This window comes from Lichenostomus cassidix, chromosome Z, assembly GCF_008360975.1.
Source record: "Lichenostomus cassidix isolate B80296 chromosome Z, HeHo_3.0, whole genome shotgun sequence".
In the NCBI taxonomy this organism is placed as follows: domain Eukaryota; kingdom Metazoa; phylum Chordata; class Aves; order Passeriformes; family Meliphagidae; genus Lichenostomus; species Lichenostomus cassidix.
In genome coordinates this window covers 15,616,034-15,636,059 of record NC_139511.1, presented here as the reverse complement: position 1 = coordinate 15,636,059, position 20,026 = coordinate 15,616,034, and the positions used below count along the sequence as shown (strand labels likewise).

The 20,026-nt window shown below is 39.2% G+C and overlaps 1 protein-coding gene across 3 annotated transcripts; it reads left to right on the top strand.

Annotated features, from left to right (window-relative positions):
• Positions 1 to 69: 69 nt before the first annotated feature.
• On the top strand, positions 70 to 19,529 carry OSTF1 (osteoclast stimulating factor 1). Of its 3 annotated transcripts, none has more exons than XM_085042409.1 (10): positions 70 to 374; positions 11,042 to 11,088; positions 11,712 to 11,762; positions 11,846 to 11,909; positions 13,151 to 13,204; positions 13,638 to 13,745; positions 14,194 to 14,243; positions 14,359 to 14,437; positions 14,906 to 15,004; positions 17,105 to 19,529. In XM_085042409.1, the coding sequence occupies exons 1-10, from the start codon at positions 341 to 343 to the stop codon at positions 17,161 to 17,163; spliced, it is 645 nt and encodes a 214-aa protein (XP_084898535.1). In that variant the 5' UTR covers positions 70 to 340; the 3' UTR covers positions 17,164 to 19,529. The 3 variants fall into 3 exon arrangements, 2 of the variants coding, with proteins under 2 accessions (XP_084898535.1, XP_084898534.1); XM_085042408.1 differs by lacking the exon at positions 70 to 374 and adding an exon at positions 439 to 886; XR_014846784.1 differs by lacking the exons at positions 70 to 374; positions 14,359 to 14,437 and adding an exon at positions 439 to 886.
• The last annotated feature ends 497 nt before the right edge of the window (positions 19,530 to 20,026 follow it).

The window sequence follows — 20,026 nt, the reverse complement described above, 5'->3', positions numbered from 1 at the left end:
CCGCCCCCTGCTCCGCCCCGGCAGCTGCTCCGCCCCGCGGGGCGCGGACGGGGAAGCGGCGGCTCTCAGCCGCGGAGGGAGTGGCGAGAGGGAAGCGGCGGAGCGTCGTCCCGCGGCCCCTGCACTGATTGGCCGCGTCCTGCCCGGCGCCGGTGCAGCGCCCGTGGCCGCCAGGGGCGGGGGGACCCGGCAGCGACCCGCCCTTCGTCCCAGCTTCTGCCGCGCCGCCCGCCGCCCCGGGGCCTGGCGGGACTGTCGCCGACTCACTCCGCGGGCCCGTGCCCGGATAGCCGATCACCGTCGGGCCGCTCCCCCGTTCGTACTTAGACCGGCACCAGCCATGTCCAAGCCGCCACCTAAACCGGCCAAGCCAGGTGAGGGAAGGACAGCGCGGCCTGGCTCGTCGTCTCCCCGTGCGGGGTGCGGCGCAGCCCGCTGCCTCCTGACACGTGAATGGCCTGGGATTCGGGTCTGGGCTCTCGGAGAGCCCGGGCGGGGGTGGGAGCGGGGCACAGCCGCCCTTCCGTTCCGGACCGCGCCCTGCCGCCATCGGCCTCGGCACCGCACGCTTGGCGTCGGCGGAGCGCTGCCCCTCCCGAGGCTGGAAAGCACCGCGGGGCTGCCCTCGGGCGGCGTGTCTGGGCGGGACGAGCTCGGGAGAAGGTTCGCGAGTGCTCCCAAGCCGGAGCCACCGCCCGGGGACAGGCTCCCTGGGTCGCCCCGGCCTGGCTCGCCTGCGGCGCGGTGCGGGCCGGGGAGCCGCGGGGCAGGGGTGACACTCGGCGCCGTGCCGTGCCCTCCCGGCAGCAGCCGGCCAGAAGCTGCTGGAGTTGCCTGAAAGGCACAGGAAACCTTTTACCCTTTCCGGAAACAGCACTGAAATACTGTGAGGTTTGCCTCGTGATTGCACGGACTAGCGATATATTAACGCATAAAATCAGTGTTATAGTGTAGCTGTATGCGACATCCTTCATCTTCGAAGATGGCATCCACTGTAGGACTCCTGCATCTGCTGTAGGACTCCTAGCAGCCAAACTCTAAATGGGCTTGTTGAAATTCAGGTGTCAATGTGCGCATCGTCCTTTCTAGTGCATTTAGTCATTGATTCCTACGGTTTTGTTCCTGTGGTTTAAAAAAAAAAAAAAAAAAAACCAAAAAAAAACTAGTGCAAAGCTGGGGTTTTTTTGGTTTTTTTTTAAATTAATGGCAACCATAGCTTTTTCTAAAAATATATTGAAAAGCCATTGGAAGTTGCACAGTTTTAAATCTTAAAAGTGACGTATTTCAGGTAAATATACATTCTTCTGTTAAAAATTAAACCATTAGCTTTACAATTTTGGGGGTTTTAAGTAAGGAATTGATCTGGAAAATTAAATGGCCGTTTATTGTGTTTGTGTATCATCTCTCAGTGTAAAGATTTAAATTCTTAGAAATTAGAAATTCACTATGATTTTAATTAAATAGATAAGCCTAATGGGTGTCTCCCAAAACGGGATTATCTGATCACTGAATACATCTGAATTTCAATTTTTTTTTGCACTTGGAATGCTATTTGAAATGCTAATGTAAAAAAACCATAAAATACATAACCTAATTGGGTATTTTAACTAGACAGCTTATAAAACGTGTTTTTAATTGGAAGTCAAGTAAGTGCAGAACCAGTTTAGACTGTTTAAACCATCAGTCTCAACCTGCCTACGAAAGCAAAATGTGGTAAAGCTCTCTGGGTATAGTTTCATCCTTGGAAGAATTACCTCTACCTGCCATTTGCTAAGCTTCTTTGAAAACACCTTACTTTAAATGAAAAAGACAGTAATAAAAGCATAGCTTTTGTGGACCCTTACTGAAAATAATCGGTACCGCGGAAATCTGTGGGCTTCTGAAAGGGTGTGGTGTTTCACAGCTGAATATGTGTGAAGAGTGGGATTTTCTAGTGAAGTTGATAATTCAGTTTTCTGTTTGTCAGTAAGGTGAGTCACATTTAATGTCAGATTCTAAAAGAGTTAAAGGCTGTAGCCCTGCCTAACTTACAGAAGCTCTCAGACTGATCCAGACCTACTATGTCTAATGCTAGGTGTCTCCCCCTGGTTCGATGGGGTGCAGTGTTGTGGTGAGGTTCTGACAGCATGTGGACTGTCATCAAAAGGACAGGTTCCCTACCCCCACTGGCTCTTTCCGTTCCATTTAGTTACGTGACAAGCTGGTGGTGCACTAACATTTTTATATAGGGTTATTTTTATGTCTGTGTAAGGTTATTTTTATGTCTAATGAACTTGCTGAGCCGGTTTATCAGCATGAGTGCTTGACACAGCAAAAGGAAATTTGTAGGAGAAGGAAGACAAAGACAGTAAGGTTGTCTTGCTAATGACTTTCAGAGCTGCTTAAGGGTAATAAGATTAATTTTGCCAAATCCCTAATTTTGGAGGAGAGAAAATTTTATGGCGTCAGATTTTTTCAAAGTAATTTTCTGGAGTGGATTGCCTTCTAGCGTACTTCAAAGTATCTCTGCAGTTGCATGTCTGACTTACTTCTGTCTGTGATAACTGTTATGCATGTGAATCTGTAATTGAATTTCTTAGGGTTATAGATGTTATTTAGAGACGTCAATATAGGAGCTGCATGTGCTGAAATCGTTTCTACAGCAGTGGAAGGCTGTCTCTTTTGGTGACATTTAGACTGCAGTTGCTAGAATGTCTTGGTGTCATTGGTCAAGCTGTGTTAATTTTGCTTCACTGATTACTATCAGGTATCAAGTCTCTAAGTTCTCTCAAGGAACAGCAAGCCTGCTTGCATTGCTGATGAAATTACTACAGTTCAGCACAGACAGAAGAGTAAACAAGACATTGGTTACTGTAGTCCATTCCTGTGTGTTTGGGAAATAAGAAGTGCAGATCAGACAGAAAAAGAAGGAAATATTTTGGGCAGTGGGGAAGTGAAAATATACAGTGAAATAAATACCCTTCTTAAAACTGTGAGACTTCACTGCTTAGCTTTGGGATTACCGTTTGACAGTCCTTTAAAAATGTGGGGAAAAGAGGAGATGTGAAGTGGAAAACATCTAGCTGTCACACTGTCTTTTCCTTCAGTATGTGAGAGCATTTTTTTGATAGAGTGCTTTTCTATAAATCCTGTTGCATGCACAGCACATTAGAAGTTTGTCAACGCTTGAGCTATTCCTTTGGGTCTGTGGTCAGGGGACAAGATTGTTTATAGAGGCTTTATAAGTCTTTCAACTTCTAGTGTTTTGAGGCTTTTTTTTAAAGAAGTGTGTCTAGCTTTGCTTTTCTCTTGTGACTCTGTATTGTTACTGTTTTCTAGCTGTTTTTTAATTTAGGCTATCAAAAATGGAATGGAGTGGATGTTGAAAATAGGAGAAACATACTTTTCTGTCAGCTTTACGTAAGAGTAGGGCTTCCTTTACATCCTTCAAGAAATCTATTAATGTCTCAAACTATGTTATTCTTTGCAGAGTTTATATCATGTAGGATATTAATCCTGTTTACAAAAGTTGCTTATTAAGTCCTTTGAATTTGAAGAGCTGTAATGGCTTCTGCTTATTTGTCTGCTACTTAAGCACTGTCTCCTTGAAGAATGCTACCAGTCTGATGATGTCTTTTTGATGAGAGCCTTATATAGTGTGCAGCAAAAGCTTTTGGGAGATGAAAGGGATGTATTGATATTTAAAAAAAACCCTTACCTTTCATGGTGAACTTTCATGTTCACCAGATACCGTAAGGTTTGTGGATCCTGGCCTTGAGTTGACGCAACATTTGTATTTTGTGGAAAAAGACCAGTCTTTGTACCAAGGAAATTACAGTTTTAAATTAGTCCAATTGAGAGGGAGTCAGGAGGAAACATGTGGATTTAACATAAAGGGTTGTACCTCAAAGCATGTTTGTTAACTTTGCTCCCAAAAGTAGCTGTCAGAATTAAAAGTAGGATTCTGCACATAAGTATTTAGTTTGAATCATAAACAAGTTCACCTTAATTCTGAGGTAAAGTAGGAGCTGTGACAGCATTCACAGGAGTAGAACACTTGCTTTGAGTCACATTCTGAAGGCCTTGCCCATAGGCTTAAATTTGACGTAAGTGGTTGTGGTTTGGGTTTCTTCTCTACTTAGAGAAAGGTTTCTGTTAGCTAGGAAGATGTGAGCATGTGAATGTGGGGAGTTACACTGCAGTCATGATCTCTAAGGGGAGAAAAACATCAGAGAAACAATTAAACAGTTCCCAGTCTGCTTTCAATATGAATTTTAAACTTTCGTTTCTCAAACCCTCTTACTACTGCAAGTTGCTGAGACCACAAAGAAGCTTTCTACATGCATGCTGGTATTCACAAAAATAAAATTTATAAGAAAAGGAGGATTTCAGCATCAGTCTGTGCCAGTGACATTGTGTTCACTTACATCTTCTATGAGAATATTTTTAGTTCTGATTTTCTGTAAGGAAATGACTTTTGTTCCTTCCATTGCAGATACTGGTTAGTGCAGTCCGTGATTATTCCTGGACTACCCCAGTTTCTATCTATGCCGGCACCAGTCTATCCTTCACATTTTTTTTAATATGTTCCTAAACAAATTCCTAGGCCTGCTTGCTTGTTTGTTCAATACACCCTTCGCCCCCCACTGACATGTGTTCACTGTGTTCACTTCCCCTTTCTAATAAGCATTACTTGGAAGTGGAAGATGGTTCTCTAAACTGCAGGGACTCCACCTTTTTCTGTCTCAATTGTGGCAATCCTTAAATGCTATGTTGAACTCTGTGTCTGAACTCTGGCAAAATGCCAAAGTACAAGACTGTAAAAAAGTATTTCCAATATTTTATACCTTGTTAGGAGGCCTATGTGCGAAGCACCTCATTTTCCAATTCGTAATCTACAGGCTTGGGGCAGAGTGTGAAGAGCGGCTGGAGAACTTTCTGGAGGAAAAGGACTTGGGGGTGCTGGTCAACAGCTAGCTGAACATGAGCCAGCCCAGGTAGCCAAGAAGGCCAGTGGCCAGTGGCCTAAAAGACACTGGTCTTACCAACACACTTTCTGTGAGGTGCCTCTCACTTCATTCAAAGAAAATAATCTGAATATATATCAAAATTCATATTCCCAGTTATAAATGTTTTGGAAGGAGTTCAAAACTGTCATAAGCCCTGGAGCATGCAAGCTGTCCTTCTTCTTCCCCATTTACCATGTCCTTTGCATATTTTCTCTTTTGGGGCCATTTGTTACAGGTGGGGGTTCAAATTAGTTTTTTTCAGTCAAGTTGGTGCCAGAGAGAGTATCTGATTCTGAACTGTTTCTGTGCAGCATTATGGGAGCAAGGAGAAAGATGGCTGATGACAGCCCAGCATTAGCTTGAACCCTTGAAGCGGTTGAGAGACTTGCAGTTTTTTAACTAACTGTAGATTGCCATAGTCAATTCTGATTTTCTGCAGCACAGAAATTAATCCATCTCTGTATTGTAGGCACTGACAGTGCTTTGTGACATGAAGCAAGTCGGTTCATCTTAAGTAAGTTAGTTATTATGGTTTTTATGGTAGTCTTGAGCTGCTCAGTCTAAATTATAGCTAAGGAGATGATGCTGCATCAGGATCAATGTCAGATTTGCAGAATCTTGCTCGAGTCAGTGAGATTTGATTATGGCTGTCTATGGCAGATGCTAACAAAAGGCTTGGATTAGTCCAATGGGGTCAAGCCTTGGACTGTGAACATTGACATACTGCCATCATTATTGTCTTTTAAATACATGTGTCTTGAACCTAGGGCTGTTTTGGGGGGCAGTGTTTGAGGAAGTAGTATTAATTGACAGCTAATGAAATTGCTGTTTGGTGCTGAAATTTCAGCCTAACACAAATACCTGAGTAACTAATGCCATGCAGATATAGGTTGGGATCTTTTTTTTTTTCCTTTTTTCTTTTTCAGCTTTTCATTGTGGGGGTTGAAAGCAAATAAGAGAAAGTGGAGAATGTTTCTTGGGTAGATTGGATTTTAATGCTAATGTCGGTGGCAGTTTAGGGAAGCTGTAGTAAAAGAAAAGAAAGGAAGTGGGAAAAAAAAAAGTCACTGTGAGAGAAACAGTAACTCCTTGTTGCAAAAGCACTTAGCGCTTCTTTGGGAGCAATTTTCTGGTAATGATACTGCAATGCATTATAAATAAACCTCGAAGATGTTACGAGAAAACAAAAATCTTACAATCTTTAGAAAATGATGTACTGGTTTTGTGAGGTCTTTTTATTACTTTGCATTATGAAGCACAAGCAGGTATTTGTCTTCAATTCAGTACCTATCAGAAGCTGCATTTTTAAGCTATTGTTACTGTTTAGTTTCTCCATTTCGTTGCTTTTATGTGCTTTTATGTGCTTTTATGTGCTTTTATGTGCTTTTATGTGCTTTTATGTGCTTTTATGTGCTTTTATGTGCTTTTATGTTTTTAAGGGATCGTGTTAGAATTATGAGTTGCATGTTTCCCTTCCTCAAAAAAGCTGGGGAAGTTTATGGGTAAGTTATTCAAAATAAATTAAAGGGTGTGGGGTCAGCCCAACTTCACGAAGTCATTAGTTTTATGTTGCTGGTTGGAGAGAATAGTTCATATGACTCCTGTAGCATGTTATGTTGCTGAGGGAGGGTTTGGCAAGTTGTGACTTGGGAAGTTTGTATGCTAAGACTATTTGTATCTAGTTACTGTGTATAATAAGTTATTTTTTGTTTGTCAAATAGTTGTTTTGCAGCTGTTTAATGCAAATTCCATAAGAAGGGAAAAGATAGACTTATGACTAAAGTATGGGACTTGTGAGAGGCTGAAATATTAGTGGTTAATGTCTAAAATTTGCAAAAGTAGGGTGTGCTTTGCTGACGATGTGCAAGATAACAGCCCAGGTGCAGAGGGTGTGACCAGCAGAGGATGACCACAACAGACCAGCCTGTGTTTAGCAAGAAGCTGGGGTTTGAGCCAGATAAGGGAAGAGGCCTATAAGTGTTTTATCATGTCTTCCCTTACTCAGCTGGCTCAGGTGTGAAAACTCCCCTCGGGGGAAGGTGTCAGACATTCACAGTAAACCTCAAGGTATTCATCCCTTCTGGTAGGGTATAACCCGCTCAACTACACTGACTTGAGAGGCAGCTGTCATGTCTTAGAAGGTGCCATAAACTGTCCAAAACCCCAGGCCACTTTCTGAGGCCTTCCACCAGAGGACTGCAGGTGATCCACAGGGTTATATCACATCAGACAGTGTTAATTTCTGCCCCCTGCCATGTACCTGGAGATTTCCATTTGAACCTGGCATATGCTAATCCATTTAACTTTGTGCTTCACGGGTTTTTTCCTTTGGATCAAGGTTTCAGCCATCACTTTGACCGTGGATGAAGTGCATGCAACAATCGGTCTTGTCATTGAGTCCATGGGTGGTGATATCTTTCTACACGTATCCTTTCTTTCTGTCTTTCTTCTCCTAACTTCTTCTTCTTGAAATATAAGGTAAACCAGACAAAAAAATTCCAGTTAATGCCTCAGTACATGCCTTGTGTCTGGTTAAGTTAAAGTAGGCTAAGTTAAAGTTTGTGAGGTGTCTTGGTTTGTCTGGATTTTGCTTAAAATTTTCCAAGTACCTTATTCTATCTTAATGTTCTAAAAGTTTGCAAGCAAAAGTTTGTTATTGAATATTTTTGTTGTTTCTGCTGCGCACTGCCTTGAGTAAATCAAACAATCTTCCCCTAACCCCACCAAGTGGACCACAGCATAACAGGATTGAAAATAAGAACCCTTTTAATCTGTCCCTGTGCTTATTTGTTTTGTGGCATGTCACTGCCCCATGTTTCCATGTACTTGGCTTTTGAAAGGGATACTCCCGTCATTAGTTATGCTGACAATAAAGTCATGAATGTGTGCCTCGTGCCTTGAAATCGTAGAAAGGTACATATGTCTTCTGTGTTCTAGTTACTTTATCCTCTAAAAGTATGTGGTGGGGAGCTACAGTCAGTCAGCTTTGACAAGTTAAAATCAGTGCTAATTACTGGTTCACCATCATACAAGAACCTTGAAACATGATTTGTGCTGGTGAGATGGTAACAAGTGGGAGTGGAGGAAGACTTCTGGTGCTTTCTAATTTTTTGTGTTTTCCAAAGCAAAAATTATTGCCAGTGCCAGTGTTAAGTCTGTCTGCATGCCTAAAGAGAAGTATTGCTGGATAAAAGTATTTCAAGTGATTACAGGTACCCATGTGCCTAATAAAATACAATTTCTCTGTATTTGCAGAACTCACATTCAAGTCCCGTGTGCCCTTTGTTGCTAAGATTTTGTTATTTTAATCTTCTAGACTGAATTTTTGCATTGGAATTTGGTACAAAGAATCTCTGTTACAAATGCTCAAGTCTCCTTGTTTCTAAGCTCTTAAACACAGCAAAGGAAACAGGTTTAATGTCTCTTTATCAATAAATTTTTAAGATTGGTGCCAGTAATGAGTAGTGTTTAACTTCAATATAAAGTACTATGATATTAACATTAACCAGATCTGTAGTTCTATAGATGCAGATCTGTACTTTGTATTTCATCACAGGAAAATGTTTTAGAATGTGTGGTTTATCTGTGACACCATAGTTGGACATTTGGGGAAGTAACTCTGTTTCAGGTTTATAGAATTAAAAAAAAACCCCAAAAACAAACGAACAATGAATTGTCTTCTGTTTAAGCAGTGTGTCAGCCATACTGTAATCAGTATCAGTGTTTCCAGTCTTCTTTGTCTCCACAGGTGTGATAGCTTTAGAAAATATGTTGGTATATATGCAGTAAATTCTTACGAAAGACACATGCAACACACAAATGCGTATTTCCTCCTCTTCCCTGTCTTCTACCATCTTCTCATTTCCCCTTTTAATATTTCTTATTCTTCCCTTTTGTTGTCCATTTCCTCCTCTTACTTAAAATAAACCTTGAAAATTGGTGATGGATGGTGGTTGTAGTCTCCAGGGTTCTCAATGTGCAGTTCTGTCTTGTGGTTTTGTGTCTTCTATGTGAGAAAGCCAAGGAGAATGAGCAGTAATCTTGGTCTTTCATCCTGTTTTGTCTTCCCTTGTTCTAAGGGAAAAAAAAGAAAATAAAAAAGTTTCTCGTTGTTGTTTGACTTCTCACCAGCTGCAGTTCACATTTCATGCTGAAGCTCTTTGGTCCAGAATGCATTACTGTTTGCTGTCCTTGTTCATCATTTCTATATAGGCAGTAAACATAATTCAGGTTTCATTCTTTTTAGCAGTTGCCACAGTTGCAGTATTTCGTTTCTGTGGCAAAGGTTTAAGTGTTGGACCTTTTACGTCTAGGAAATGGCTGCTGTGTGTGAGAGAGAACCAACCAGTAAAGCCAAAAGGAAGTTGTGTTGTGTTATTAAAAATTAAGAAATGGGAGGAACAGTTAGAGATTGCAAAAAAATATGTACAGAACCTACATGCACTTGGCAATCTAGAAAGTTTACACGGATTCATTTTATGGTTATAGTTTTACATACACTTAGTTACAAAAAAGCCTGAGGTCAGAGGACTACAGAAATGTTTTGCTTAGTAGTTATGCCTTTGCAAGTATGCCTTGGCATTGCTCTTGCTAGGGAATATCCAGAGGCATTTGAAAATATAATTTAAGAGCCCAAGGGATGTGGCAAAATGGCAATTGGGTACTGTCCTTCTTTCTCAAGGCAGTCAGCATATACATTTCGAATGTCTTTTCTAAAGCCCTTAAGTTAACTGTTTTAAATGATCACTAATGCGGGTAGGCTTTTAGACAGTGGGTTAATAAAGACTACATATAGCAAAAAAAAGGACAAAAAAAAATTCTAGAGATGATGGTTCTTAATAGAAAGGTAAAGGCTTGTTCTTGAGATCTACTCTGTCTTTACTCGCTTAGCTTTGTTTAATAAACTACACAAAACGTTGCATATGTACATTTATTGTACAGGATAGCCTTTGTCAGTAAGTTCATCAGTTTCTCTGAGTACACAAAATAGCTTGGACCTGGTGTGACATAACTAATGCATTGTCCTGATGGATCAAACACTGCTTAGTCAAGTTGATCGATATAAACATGTAGTGTGAGAACCTGTGTGTAACCTAGACTTGCAAGCTTAAGACATTTAAATGTAAATAAACCTACGTGCTTAAGACTTAGAAGTAAACAATACAGGAGTCTGAATAATATATTCCTCCATTGAGTCCAAGTGACTAGCAGTTCAGCTGATTAAATTGTGTAACATACATGCTTCTTCTGTACTTGTGCTTTCTATGCTTTCAAGAGTTTTTCATGCTCTTGAAATGTACCTTTTGAATTTAAAATCAAAATTTGTAGGGAAGCTGCTTTTGCAGTTTATGCAATTCAATTTGCACCTCTCTGCATTAAGGTTTCCTTGGTCTGAGTGCTGCTGAAGTCTCTTCCAAACTGCCCTATTAAAACAAATGTTACCCACTTACTGGAATTGCAAACCCTATGGCTTATTTTAAGCATCTGAATAGAGCTGCACATCAGTTGTACATTAAATAAACAGGACTTAGTGACCATTTGTCGTTTTTCTTTAATGACTTCTGTGCTACTGCATTTATTTCCTAATAGCGACTTCAAGTAAGAATGAGAACATGTTGCCGATATTGGTCTCTGTTTTGTTTCATTCTTCTTTCCTTAATTATTAATCATTTCACAGATTTGATGTTAGTAATAAAAGTGTATACAGCATGTGTGAGTGTGTGAGGGTATATACAATTGAAACTACACTTTTCCTCAGAAATCAATGACAATGGATTTTCTGCACAGTGAGCTATAAAGACATATTAGGTGTACAGAAGAGGCTACTTACCTGTAACTGATCAGGTGGCCAGTTTCTTCATAATCCATGTTGCTGGGTTTTTAAACTCAGGCTGCTGAATCTTTTCATCGTGATTTTCTTTGATAGAGGCATAGCACAAATTCATTCAGCAGCTGGCTTTAAGCTTGAAGGAAAGGGAATGTATGTGGATTTGAGGGCTGTATTTGAAGGCATGATACTGGTACTGATTTTTTTTTTTTTTTTTTTTTTTCAGGGCAGGTTAAAGTATTCAGGGCCCTGTATACGTTTGAGCCAAGAACGGTAAGTACATCTAGACTTTAGGGGGTTTGAGAATATTAATTTTAACCTTGTCTATAGTATTTCTTCAGTTCTGCTAGAATTGGCATATTAGACTTACTGTACTATATTTTTAATGATAAATCCTGTTGATGGATAGACATTCTTAGTGTGAATGAAACTGCCTGATTAATCATCATTCTCTTAAGACCAACTCTGTTTAAAAGCAGCATGTTTTCTTCTGTAGTATCAGTTACCTACTACCAAAGATCAGAATCTTAAGTAATTTGTTTTTTCTTCCAAAGACAACAATAATAATTTAGACCTAAGAGATCTGGTGAATTGGGACCAACCAAAAAGGGTATGAAGTTAACAAACATAAGGTACTTTTCACCATTTCTGTTGGCATAGTGCACTATTGGAAAGGCCACAGTCTTTCTGTGTTGTTAGGAAAGTCATAGATCCTCAAAATTAGCTGTAAGCAAGTCAAACTATGGTTTGTCAGGCTGTTGTCTAGGTGATAGAGAATTTGAGTTACCATTCTTTTGAAAAAAGAGGTGAATGTATTCTGACTTACCCAGGTATTTGTTCTTCTTACATACATACGTTCAGATATTTGTTTACTTTTCTTTTTAATTTTTTTAAAGCCAGATGAATTGTACTTTGAAGAAGGAGATATCATTTATATCTCGGACATGGTGAGTCTAAGACATCCCACACAGACTGAATATTTCTGAGATGCAATAGATCCCTTCTAAAATATTTTCCCTTCTCTCTGCAGAGTGATACAAATTGGTGGAAAGGAACTTGCAAGGGGAGAACTGGACTAATTCCAAGCAACTATGGTAAAGTCTAGAATATTTTTATTTGGTAAGATCATTCACAATCAAAGGAAATCGCTAAGTAAAAAGATGTCTTTTCAAAACCAGATCACAGTATTGATATTTAACTGTACTCTACCATGTATTTCAAAATACATCCATCTGCAGTATCAGTAACCACTGTACATCAGCAGTGGACAGGCTGCCTTGTGTTTTTATAACTTAAAGACAGTCTAAGTTTGAGTTTGCTGAGTGTTCATGTTTCTAGTTACGCAGGTAACAGATACTGAGATGGTCTCAGTTTTGAGGGGAAGAATGCTTGGAGCTAAAGGATGGGGTTTAGTTTGCCTTTTGCTGTATTTTAGTGAATATATTCAGGCACAGAAAACAGTGGTTTCTTGGGGATTGCACCATGTTAAATATCCCATATGTGCTTGGACTGAATAGAAGCTGCTTTTTGAGATTCATCTAAAAGCACTTTTAAAAGCCATGGGTACAGACAACACAATACAATTTTTCCAAGTCCTGCCAGGAATTGTAGGCAGTGTCTCATGATGGATTGCATCACAGCTGCCAATATGACAATAACTGAAGTTGTGTCATGTTGTCCCTTCTTCAATAGGAGACATTATGGTAGCCATGCTATGTTTCCCTGCCCTGTAGTTAGTTGAAATGCATTAATAGAAATCTGTGGTGTAATTGGTGAGACCATGGCATAGAATTTCACTTTAGTTTGTGACTTCCAAGTGAACTATACTCTTGCTATCTGCCAGAGACAAGAGGTCATGCAGAGGTCTGTTAATATGCAAGAAGAATCAGTTTATGCATACTACCTACCTACGTTCAAATTTCTTTTGAATATTGAAGTATTTTGTATTTAAACCTAGCAACCTATTAATTCATGTTCCCATTGAGATTATTTGGAAAGTTTCAGTTTTAGGCCAGGGTTGGAGGGGCGGTGTCCCTGTCTGCACATTTGCAAAAATTCCATGTATAAACAGAACAGAAGCTTTTGCACACCTTATAAACAAAGAGTACTAGAAACATGTTTTCTGATTTAGACCAGTTGTGCAATTTGATACCGCTGTTTGAAGTTTTCACAAATTTTTCTCTGAATTAGTGTCCCACACACCGGAAATCGCAGTGCATCTCACTAATCTGTCACTCACAAATCTCTTTTCATGTTAGAATCAAATATGTTTTATTGCCACACAGGTGTCAAGTACATGTTTCAGAAGTAGTTAGAATTTACTCTTTCATTTCAGTGGCAGAGCAAGCAGAGTCTATTGATAATCCACTCCATGAAGCTGCCAAACGAGGTGAGTATGTTTAGAGTTTCAGTTGTGTGGTACACACAACTTGCTTGTTTTCTGCTGTAATAATAATCAGAATGAAAATATTCTGCCTGTTTTGGTTGTCTTGTTTCTTGAGCAAGTTATCTGGTCAGTTTTACAGCTTGGAAAAGGTGAGATACAGCCTGGTAGAACTGCCACTCTGTGTATACACAGGAAAAGTGTGGTACCTTTATATCCCCATTTAACTATATTGGGATATAAAGGTCTTCTGGGAATGGAAGAAAAGACATTTGGTATGACTGGTTATTCAGTGAGTTGTAAATGTTGCTGCTAATCACTTTCTCTCTTCATAAGTTCATGGGAAGACTGACACCATTCAGAAAGAACTATTTACCTTTAATGGTTCTGTTAACTTTTCAAAGAAAAAATTACAATCAAAGCTGATTTTGTCTTTCAGGCAACCTAAGCTGGTTGAGAGAATGTTTGGATAATCGAGTTGGTGTCAATGGCTTAGACAAAGCTGGAAACACAGCTCTGTATTGGGCATGCCATGGAGGCCATAAAGGTATCAGAGAATTGATTTGAAATTATTTGGTTTTCTTGATATGCTTGTTAGGCTGATGGATAAAATTGCAATGCTAAATAATAAAGCCAGGGTTCTTTTAATGTAATTTTGTCTTTTTAAAAACAAAAATCAGGCTAGAAGGGAGGTTCAGATCCATCAAATGCTGTGTGTTTTGTTGCTGTTGAAGCAGGAATGCTAATTAGTGTATCTTAGAAGACTTGGAAGAAGGACATATCAAAAAGAACGGTGGTATTATTTTGAGTATTTTATGCAGTAGCATTTCTTTGTGTCTAATGGCTGTTTTCCCAATGAGTCTGACTTACAGTTTTTCATTAGCTGATTTGATTGGTCATTCATTGAATCTTAACTACAATGATTGCAAAAAAAAAAAAGCATAATACTTTTCCACTATATTTTTCTTTCTTACATCTTTCCCTGTTTTCTGCAGATGTAGTAGATGTTCTGCTTACCCAGGCAAACCTGGAATTAAACCAACAGGTAGGTTAAGCCAACAGACTCTTACAGCAGAGGTGTGATATTACTCATCCTTGCTAGAAGCTAAAAGGTTTTTTGCTGCATTTTAATCCTGTTGCTTTTCCCTCTAACTCCACAGAACAAATTGGGAGACACAGCTTTGCATGCTGCTGCATGGAAAGGTTATGCAGATATTGTAGAGATGCTGCTGGAAAAGGGTAAAGATCTTCACCAAGGTTTCAACAATCTGTGTGCAGACTAGATACCTGAATGTTTTTCAATTTGTATTTTTAAGTGTTTCCATATAACTCAGGTAAAGTCCTTAAACAGCTCACCTGTCTGACTTGCAGGAAAACTCTTGCAGCAAATTCTGGCAGCTGTTTGGAAAGTAGACATCTCACCTGCTCAAGATAATTTCATCCTGCTTTACAGACAAAATTAGGCACTTAAACCCCAGAATAGCAATGACATCTGCTTCTTAAAAAGGAAGAGCAGCCAGCAAGTTCCCTAGACAACTGTAGCTTATGAAAGAGCACCCATAGCTTTTGGTCTGCTTCAGAGCAGTCAGTAGATCAGATTCCATTGTCCATTACTGTTCTACCCACATTGCTGAAATTAATTTCATTATGACATTGCTTGAGAAATAACTGGGATAGTGATTCATGATGAAAATTCTCTTCATGAAGGGGCAAGAACAGATCTGAAAAACAATGAGAAGAAACTGGCTTTAGACATGGCAACAAACGCAGCTTGTGCTTCCTTGCTTAAGAAGAAACAGAGTGCAGGTATTTCTGATTTTGTTTCTCTGATAATTTTACTTTTTACTTTTAGAGGGGACTTAGTATTTTAACCAAATACCAGTATGTTGATCACTCTGAGAGGTGCATGGGCTACAAATTGTGTTTGGAAGGGCTCACTTGAGAGGGTTAGTTTAGACCTGTGATAAGAACATGGTTTATCATACGTAATGCTGTTGACTCCACACAAAATGTCATCTTGTGTCAGCAAGAGGCAAAAGGTGTGAAAATAGTAAGAGAACAGAAGGAAATAGAAGATAGGCCCTTTAGACAGAATGAAAGCAAAGATAGAAACTACTTTAAAGTAGTATACCACAAGGGACAGGGTACAAGAATAAAAACAATGTACTCTCTTCCCCCATATGCTTGTCTGTTCCTCCAAACTCAAGCCAAAAAAGCACCAGCAGATGATTTTTTTTTCTTACTGTTAAATTTTTTTTTACTTTCTTGTTTTGGTGTGTCTCTGAGTGACTGTCCAATAGAGAAATAAAGAATGCTTTCAGTTGTTTATCAAAATAGTGTCACTGCCTCCCGCTATGTTCATCTCTCCTAATAGCATGGTGTCCAAGAGAGTTCAACAGGCTATTTTAAAAAGCTGAACAAAGACTGAATTGCTCAGTATTGTGTAACCACTATTACCTGTAGCTTTCAGGAGGCTGAAGTTAATGTTGAAACCCTAAGTGAAACAAGAAATTAATTAAAAACACGGGCAGAGTTACAGTTGGTTTTGGTGGGATATGCAGTATAGCAACTGCATCATCACAGGTCTAGTGAGAACAGAGGAAAGCTAACTTGTAGGTGCTTAGGGGTTGTGGTTATTAAATGGAGGAATGGCTGACTGCAACTTGAGAAGGCCAAGAAGAGCAGTTACAGCAAAATACCAAGAGCAGTTGCAGAAAAATACTGTGCTGCTCTTTGGTAGAGGTAAAATCAGGATTTCCCAGAAAACTGGCAAATTACTTCTCCCAATTTTGGTTCTGAAGAAGGCAATTGTAAAGAAGGGCAGAAGTCCTTCTGTATGTATGTGTGTATAGATAGATAGATAGACATAGATGTATAATTTTTTCCTAATGTTAGTTATTTCCTAGTTAGGAGCTCTTCATCTTTGCATGTGGATTGTAGGCATCTGGTACAGGTGTTTTCCCTGTTCTGATGTCCCTGATAATTATACGAATGTTTTGTTTCCTGATACTAAGTAACTACTCTACTTCTTCACTCCCTTTAAATTAATTTCAATGACTGCTTTTTAATCTTTAGTCACCTTGTCTATGACCAGTCTCTGGTGATTTTGCACCCTGTTGTTTTTTGCTTGCCTAGGTATAACAGCTGATATTCTCAGTCTAACTGCAGTTTCAGTATTACTGTCCTTGTTTGTTTTTCGGTCTCAACTTGGCCTTATAATATCTCTGACACTGGTGACCTGTATAATTCTCTTGCATTTTGTATTTTCCTGGTTATTTTCAGTAATTTTGTTTTTCTGTCTGTTGAGTCTGCATTTAAGTATTTCCAGTGTTTGTTGTTTTTCAAACATTTGGTTCTATATGAGCAGTCTTCCTCTCCCTTGTTCCTATTTAGATACAGCTTTTGTCATAGTCCATCTCTAAAACTGTTTTATTGGGGGAAGCTTACTTTGCCTACACTTCAGTGTTCAGATTTATGTTTTACATGTACAGACATTCAAATGTCAATTGCTGAAGTATATTCTAATAAATTAAAATTATTAAAGATGTCATAGAAATACAAAGATTGTGTTATTTGTGCTGCCAAACAAGGGAGCAGAAAAAATGTAGAGAAGAAATGGAATTTGTACTTCCTTGAAGAATGGCCCCTTCAGCACAGGGCTGTGATTCTTCTATTCCCATTCTCCCTTTGCTGCTTCTCCTCCTAAAAAAGAGAAACAAATTATTTTTTTTCACTTAGATTCCTTATCTCAAAGCAATTGAGCAGGTTAGTTTTAAACTTACTAAATTTTCTTCTTCCAGAAATCTGTCATAACAAGGTTATCACTTCTGTGAATTACGTCAGTCTCATTACGTCCGTGCCTGGTATTTTTAGTATTTTGTTTTAATTAAATTTGTTTCTTTCCAGGTACGGCCCGAACGTTGAGTAACGCAGAGGAATACCTTGATGATGAAGACTCTGATTAGCTCTTTTAGTTCAGTGTGGAAAACTATAACTTGCATTGTCTATGTCGTTTTTGAAACATATCTTCGCAACTGTAAAAATATCTCACTTAGAGCATTGCAGCGTATAAATGAGAGGATGAAATCATGCTTTGCAAAGGAATAATCTTCACATAGCCAGAAGATGTCACTTTTTAAATCAGAGTTCCTTTTCGGAATTATTGCAGAGGAACTGTGGCACACCCTTATCACTGAATGGGCAGAGGACCGTCTTCTAAACTTACAGGTTTCATCTCAGGCCTTCCCACCATGTGCCTTGCATCTCTGGAATACTGAAGGGTCCTTCTGGGGCAGCAGGGTGCCACTGCTCATATTTCCCCAAATCTCCCTGGGTATATGTGCCTTCATGCAGCCAGTACTGACAGAGTCAGAACTAGTTGGCAGGTATGAATGGGGATGCTACTGTAGAGAGGGACCATTATTTGCTCGCATGGAGCCAGCATGACAAGGGTTAATTTTTAATTTTGGTAAATTTTTTTTCCCTTCTTTCCTCTGTCCCTCTAAGTAAAGTGCAAAATGACCTGAGACAATCTGCCTCAGGAATGCTTTGTCTTTTCTATTGCTATGGGCCCAATCCCTGAAATGTTAACACAGGTGAAATGCTTGCATAAGTCTGGTTTGCTTTAGAAATTCACTTGAACTTTGTGGCTTGATTATTTTTCTTTTTTAAGTGTATTATGCTGAAACTATTTGTAGCGAAAGGAAGACAGAATATTTTTCTATTTATCCTGCCTAAAATCTTTTAATACTGATCTCTTGCTTTTATTTTTTCAAAGTGCTCTTAATGTTTTAGCATAAATTACCTCAAAGTTTAAGTGTGTTTGAAGTAATGAGGGAAGATGTGTATCAAATATACCACAGGTATATTTAGAAGAGTTGCCTGAAGCTGAATAAACATTTTTAAAATGTGCTGCTTCCTGTGAATTAAGAAAAGTAGAAAATAAATTCTGCCAGTTTCAAGCTTCCCTGCAGAGTTACAAAATAGTGCTTTCTTCAGATTGCTCAAATAGCTGCAGCCAAATATTGCACATTACAGAGAGATACGTTCTTATTGTGATGGTAGGTAAATGTTACAAGTATTTGAGATACAATCTCATTTTCAATTTTTTGTTGCTAACTTTTCTGTTAGAGACTTGTAACAAACTCATTCTAACAGCAGTCTGTGAAACTAAAAACAAACAAACAAGAAAGGAAGAAAAGCTCTTGTGAAAGACTGGGGATAAATGAAAAGCTCTTGCAAAAGTCTGGGGATAAATGAGAATCACACTAAGTATTTAAGAGATTTTTTTTAAAGTCTAGAGCACTCCTAATTTCCCATTTTTATAAATACATTGAGCCAGTTTTTTTTATTTTTATCATCCTGGAAAGAACTAGATGCAGCTAAAGCTTGTTAAACTCTTATCAAAGAACGCAGTGTTTTGTGGGCCAGAACTGTTTAAGATGGGAACATTGCACAAGGAGTCATCTGCAGATGTAATTCTAGACTGTGTAAGTGTTAAAACCATAGAACAAATGTTTTAGTCCTATGCAATACTGTGGTTAAATGAGCAGTGATGTTTTATTTTGTGTGAACTTGAAGATCCTAGAAGGGAAGAAATTAAAACCAAAGTGACCGATTTTTTCTCTCTAGCTGTCATTAGAACAGTTGTTAAATATAACTCATAATATATAGAGACTGTTCTGCTTCCCATTTCATCAGCCAGCTCTTTTATTAGCTCAGCCTTTTACCTAGTCAAGCTATGTGTTATGCTGCATACTGTTAAAATTTCAAAGTGCAGGCTTTAAAGTCCTGTAATGAGAGGCAAGAAGGTTCAAGTATCTGTTACATGAGTCTTTTTCCTGTATAAACAAAGCTCACGAGCTTAAAATTGTTCAGTGTCACAGGACATGGAGAGAATGGCTCAAGTCACTGTTTTTTCTGTCGAGCTTTTTAGGCAGAGTTTGTATTCATAAATAACTCTTAATGTAATGTCATCTGCTGCCATGGGTTCAGCATCCTGCAAGGAAGATGTTAAGCTCATGTCTGTGGGATTAACAGCTGCCAGAAGATGCTGTGTTATCCTGCAGACAGATCTAAGTGAGGCACAAGAATGGTGACAGAAGCACAAGCTGGGCCCAAAGATAGCATCCGAAGCTCTTGCCAGAGTGCCCTGAAGGCAGCACATCTACATCACAAGGCACCTAGGAAGTGCTGTCATTTGTTTCTAGGACAAAAATTCCTGCTTTTGGGTTTTTCCACAACTTTGTTTTTCTTTATGAAGCTGTCTATTCATCTTGTGAAATACAAATCACTGTGAACGCTTTCAAGCAATAAATTACCTTTTATCTAACTCCAGCGGTTAAGTTTTGATTTTAAAAAACCCAAAAAACCGTAGCAGAGCAAACAAACAAAAAAGACCCCCAGCAAACAAAAACCCCCAAAGCTAATGTCTTACAGCTAGAAGAAATTACAGCTAGAGTGAGCTGATACAGCGTCTTACTAGTTATGCAAACCTACTTTTCTTACGCTCCTCGTAGTTTTCTTCAGTGTTTGTGCCACTACAGGCTTACTTATATTTAAGACATTTTTCAAGGACAGCTGCATTCAGGTGTGTACCAGTAAGAAAAAGAGGGTTTTTAGGAGCAGTAAAATGGAAGTTTTCAGGCTTGCGGTGTCTCAGAACTGAACATTGAAGGATATTTTGTGTTGCATACTTCTGGTTGAATTTATGTGTGTGCCTTTCTATTGAAAGTCAGCTGTGTTCCAGTCAGAGAATTTGTGCTGTTGGGGAATAGATACTGTTATGATTGATTTGAAGCTCTTTCAAACTATATTAATAAATTTTCT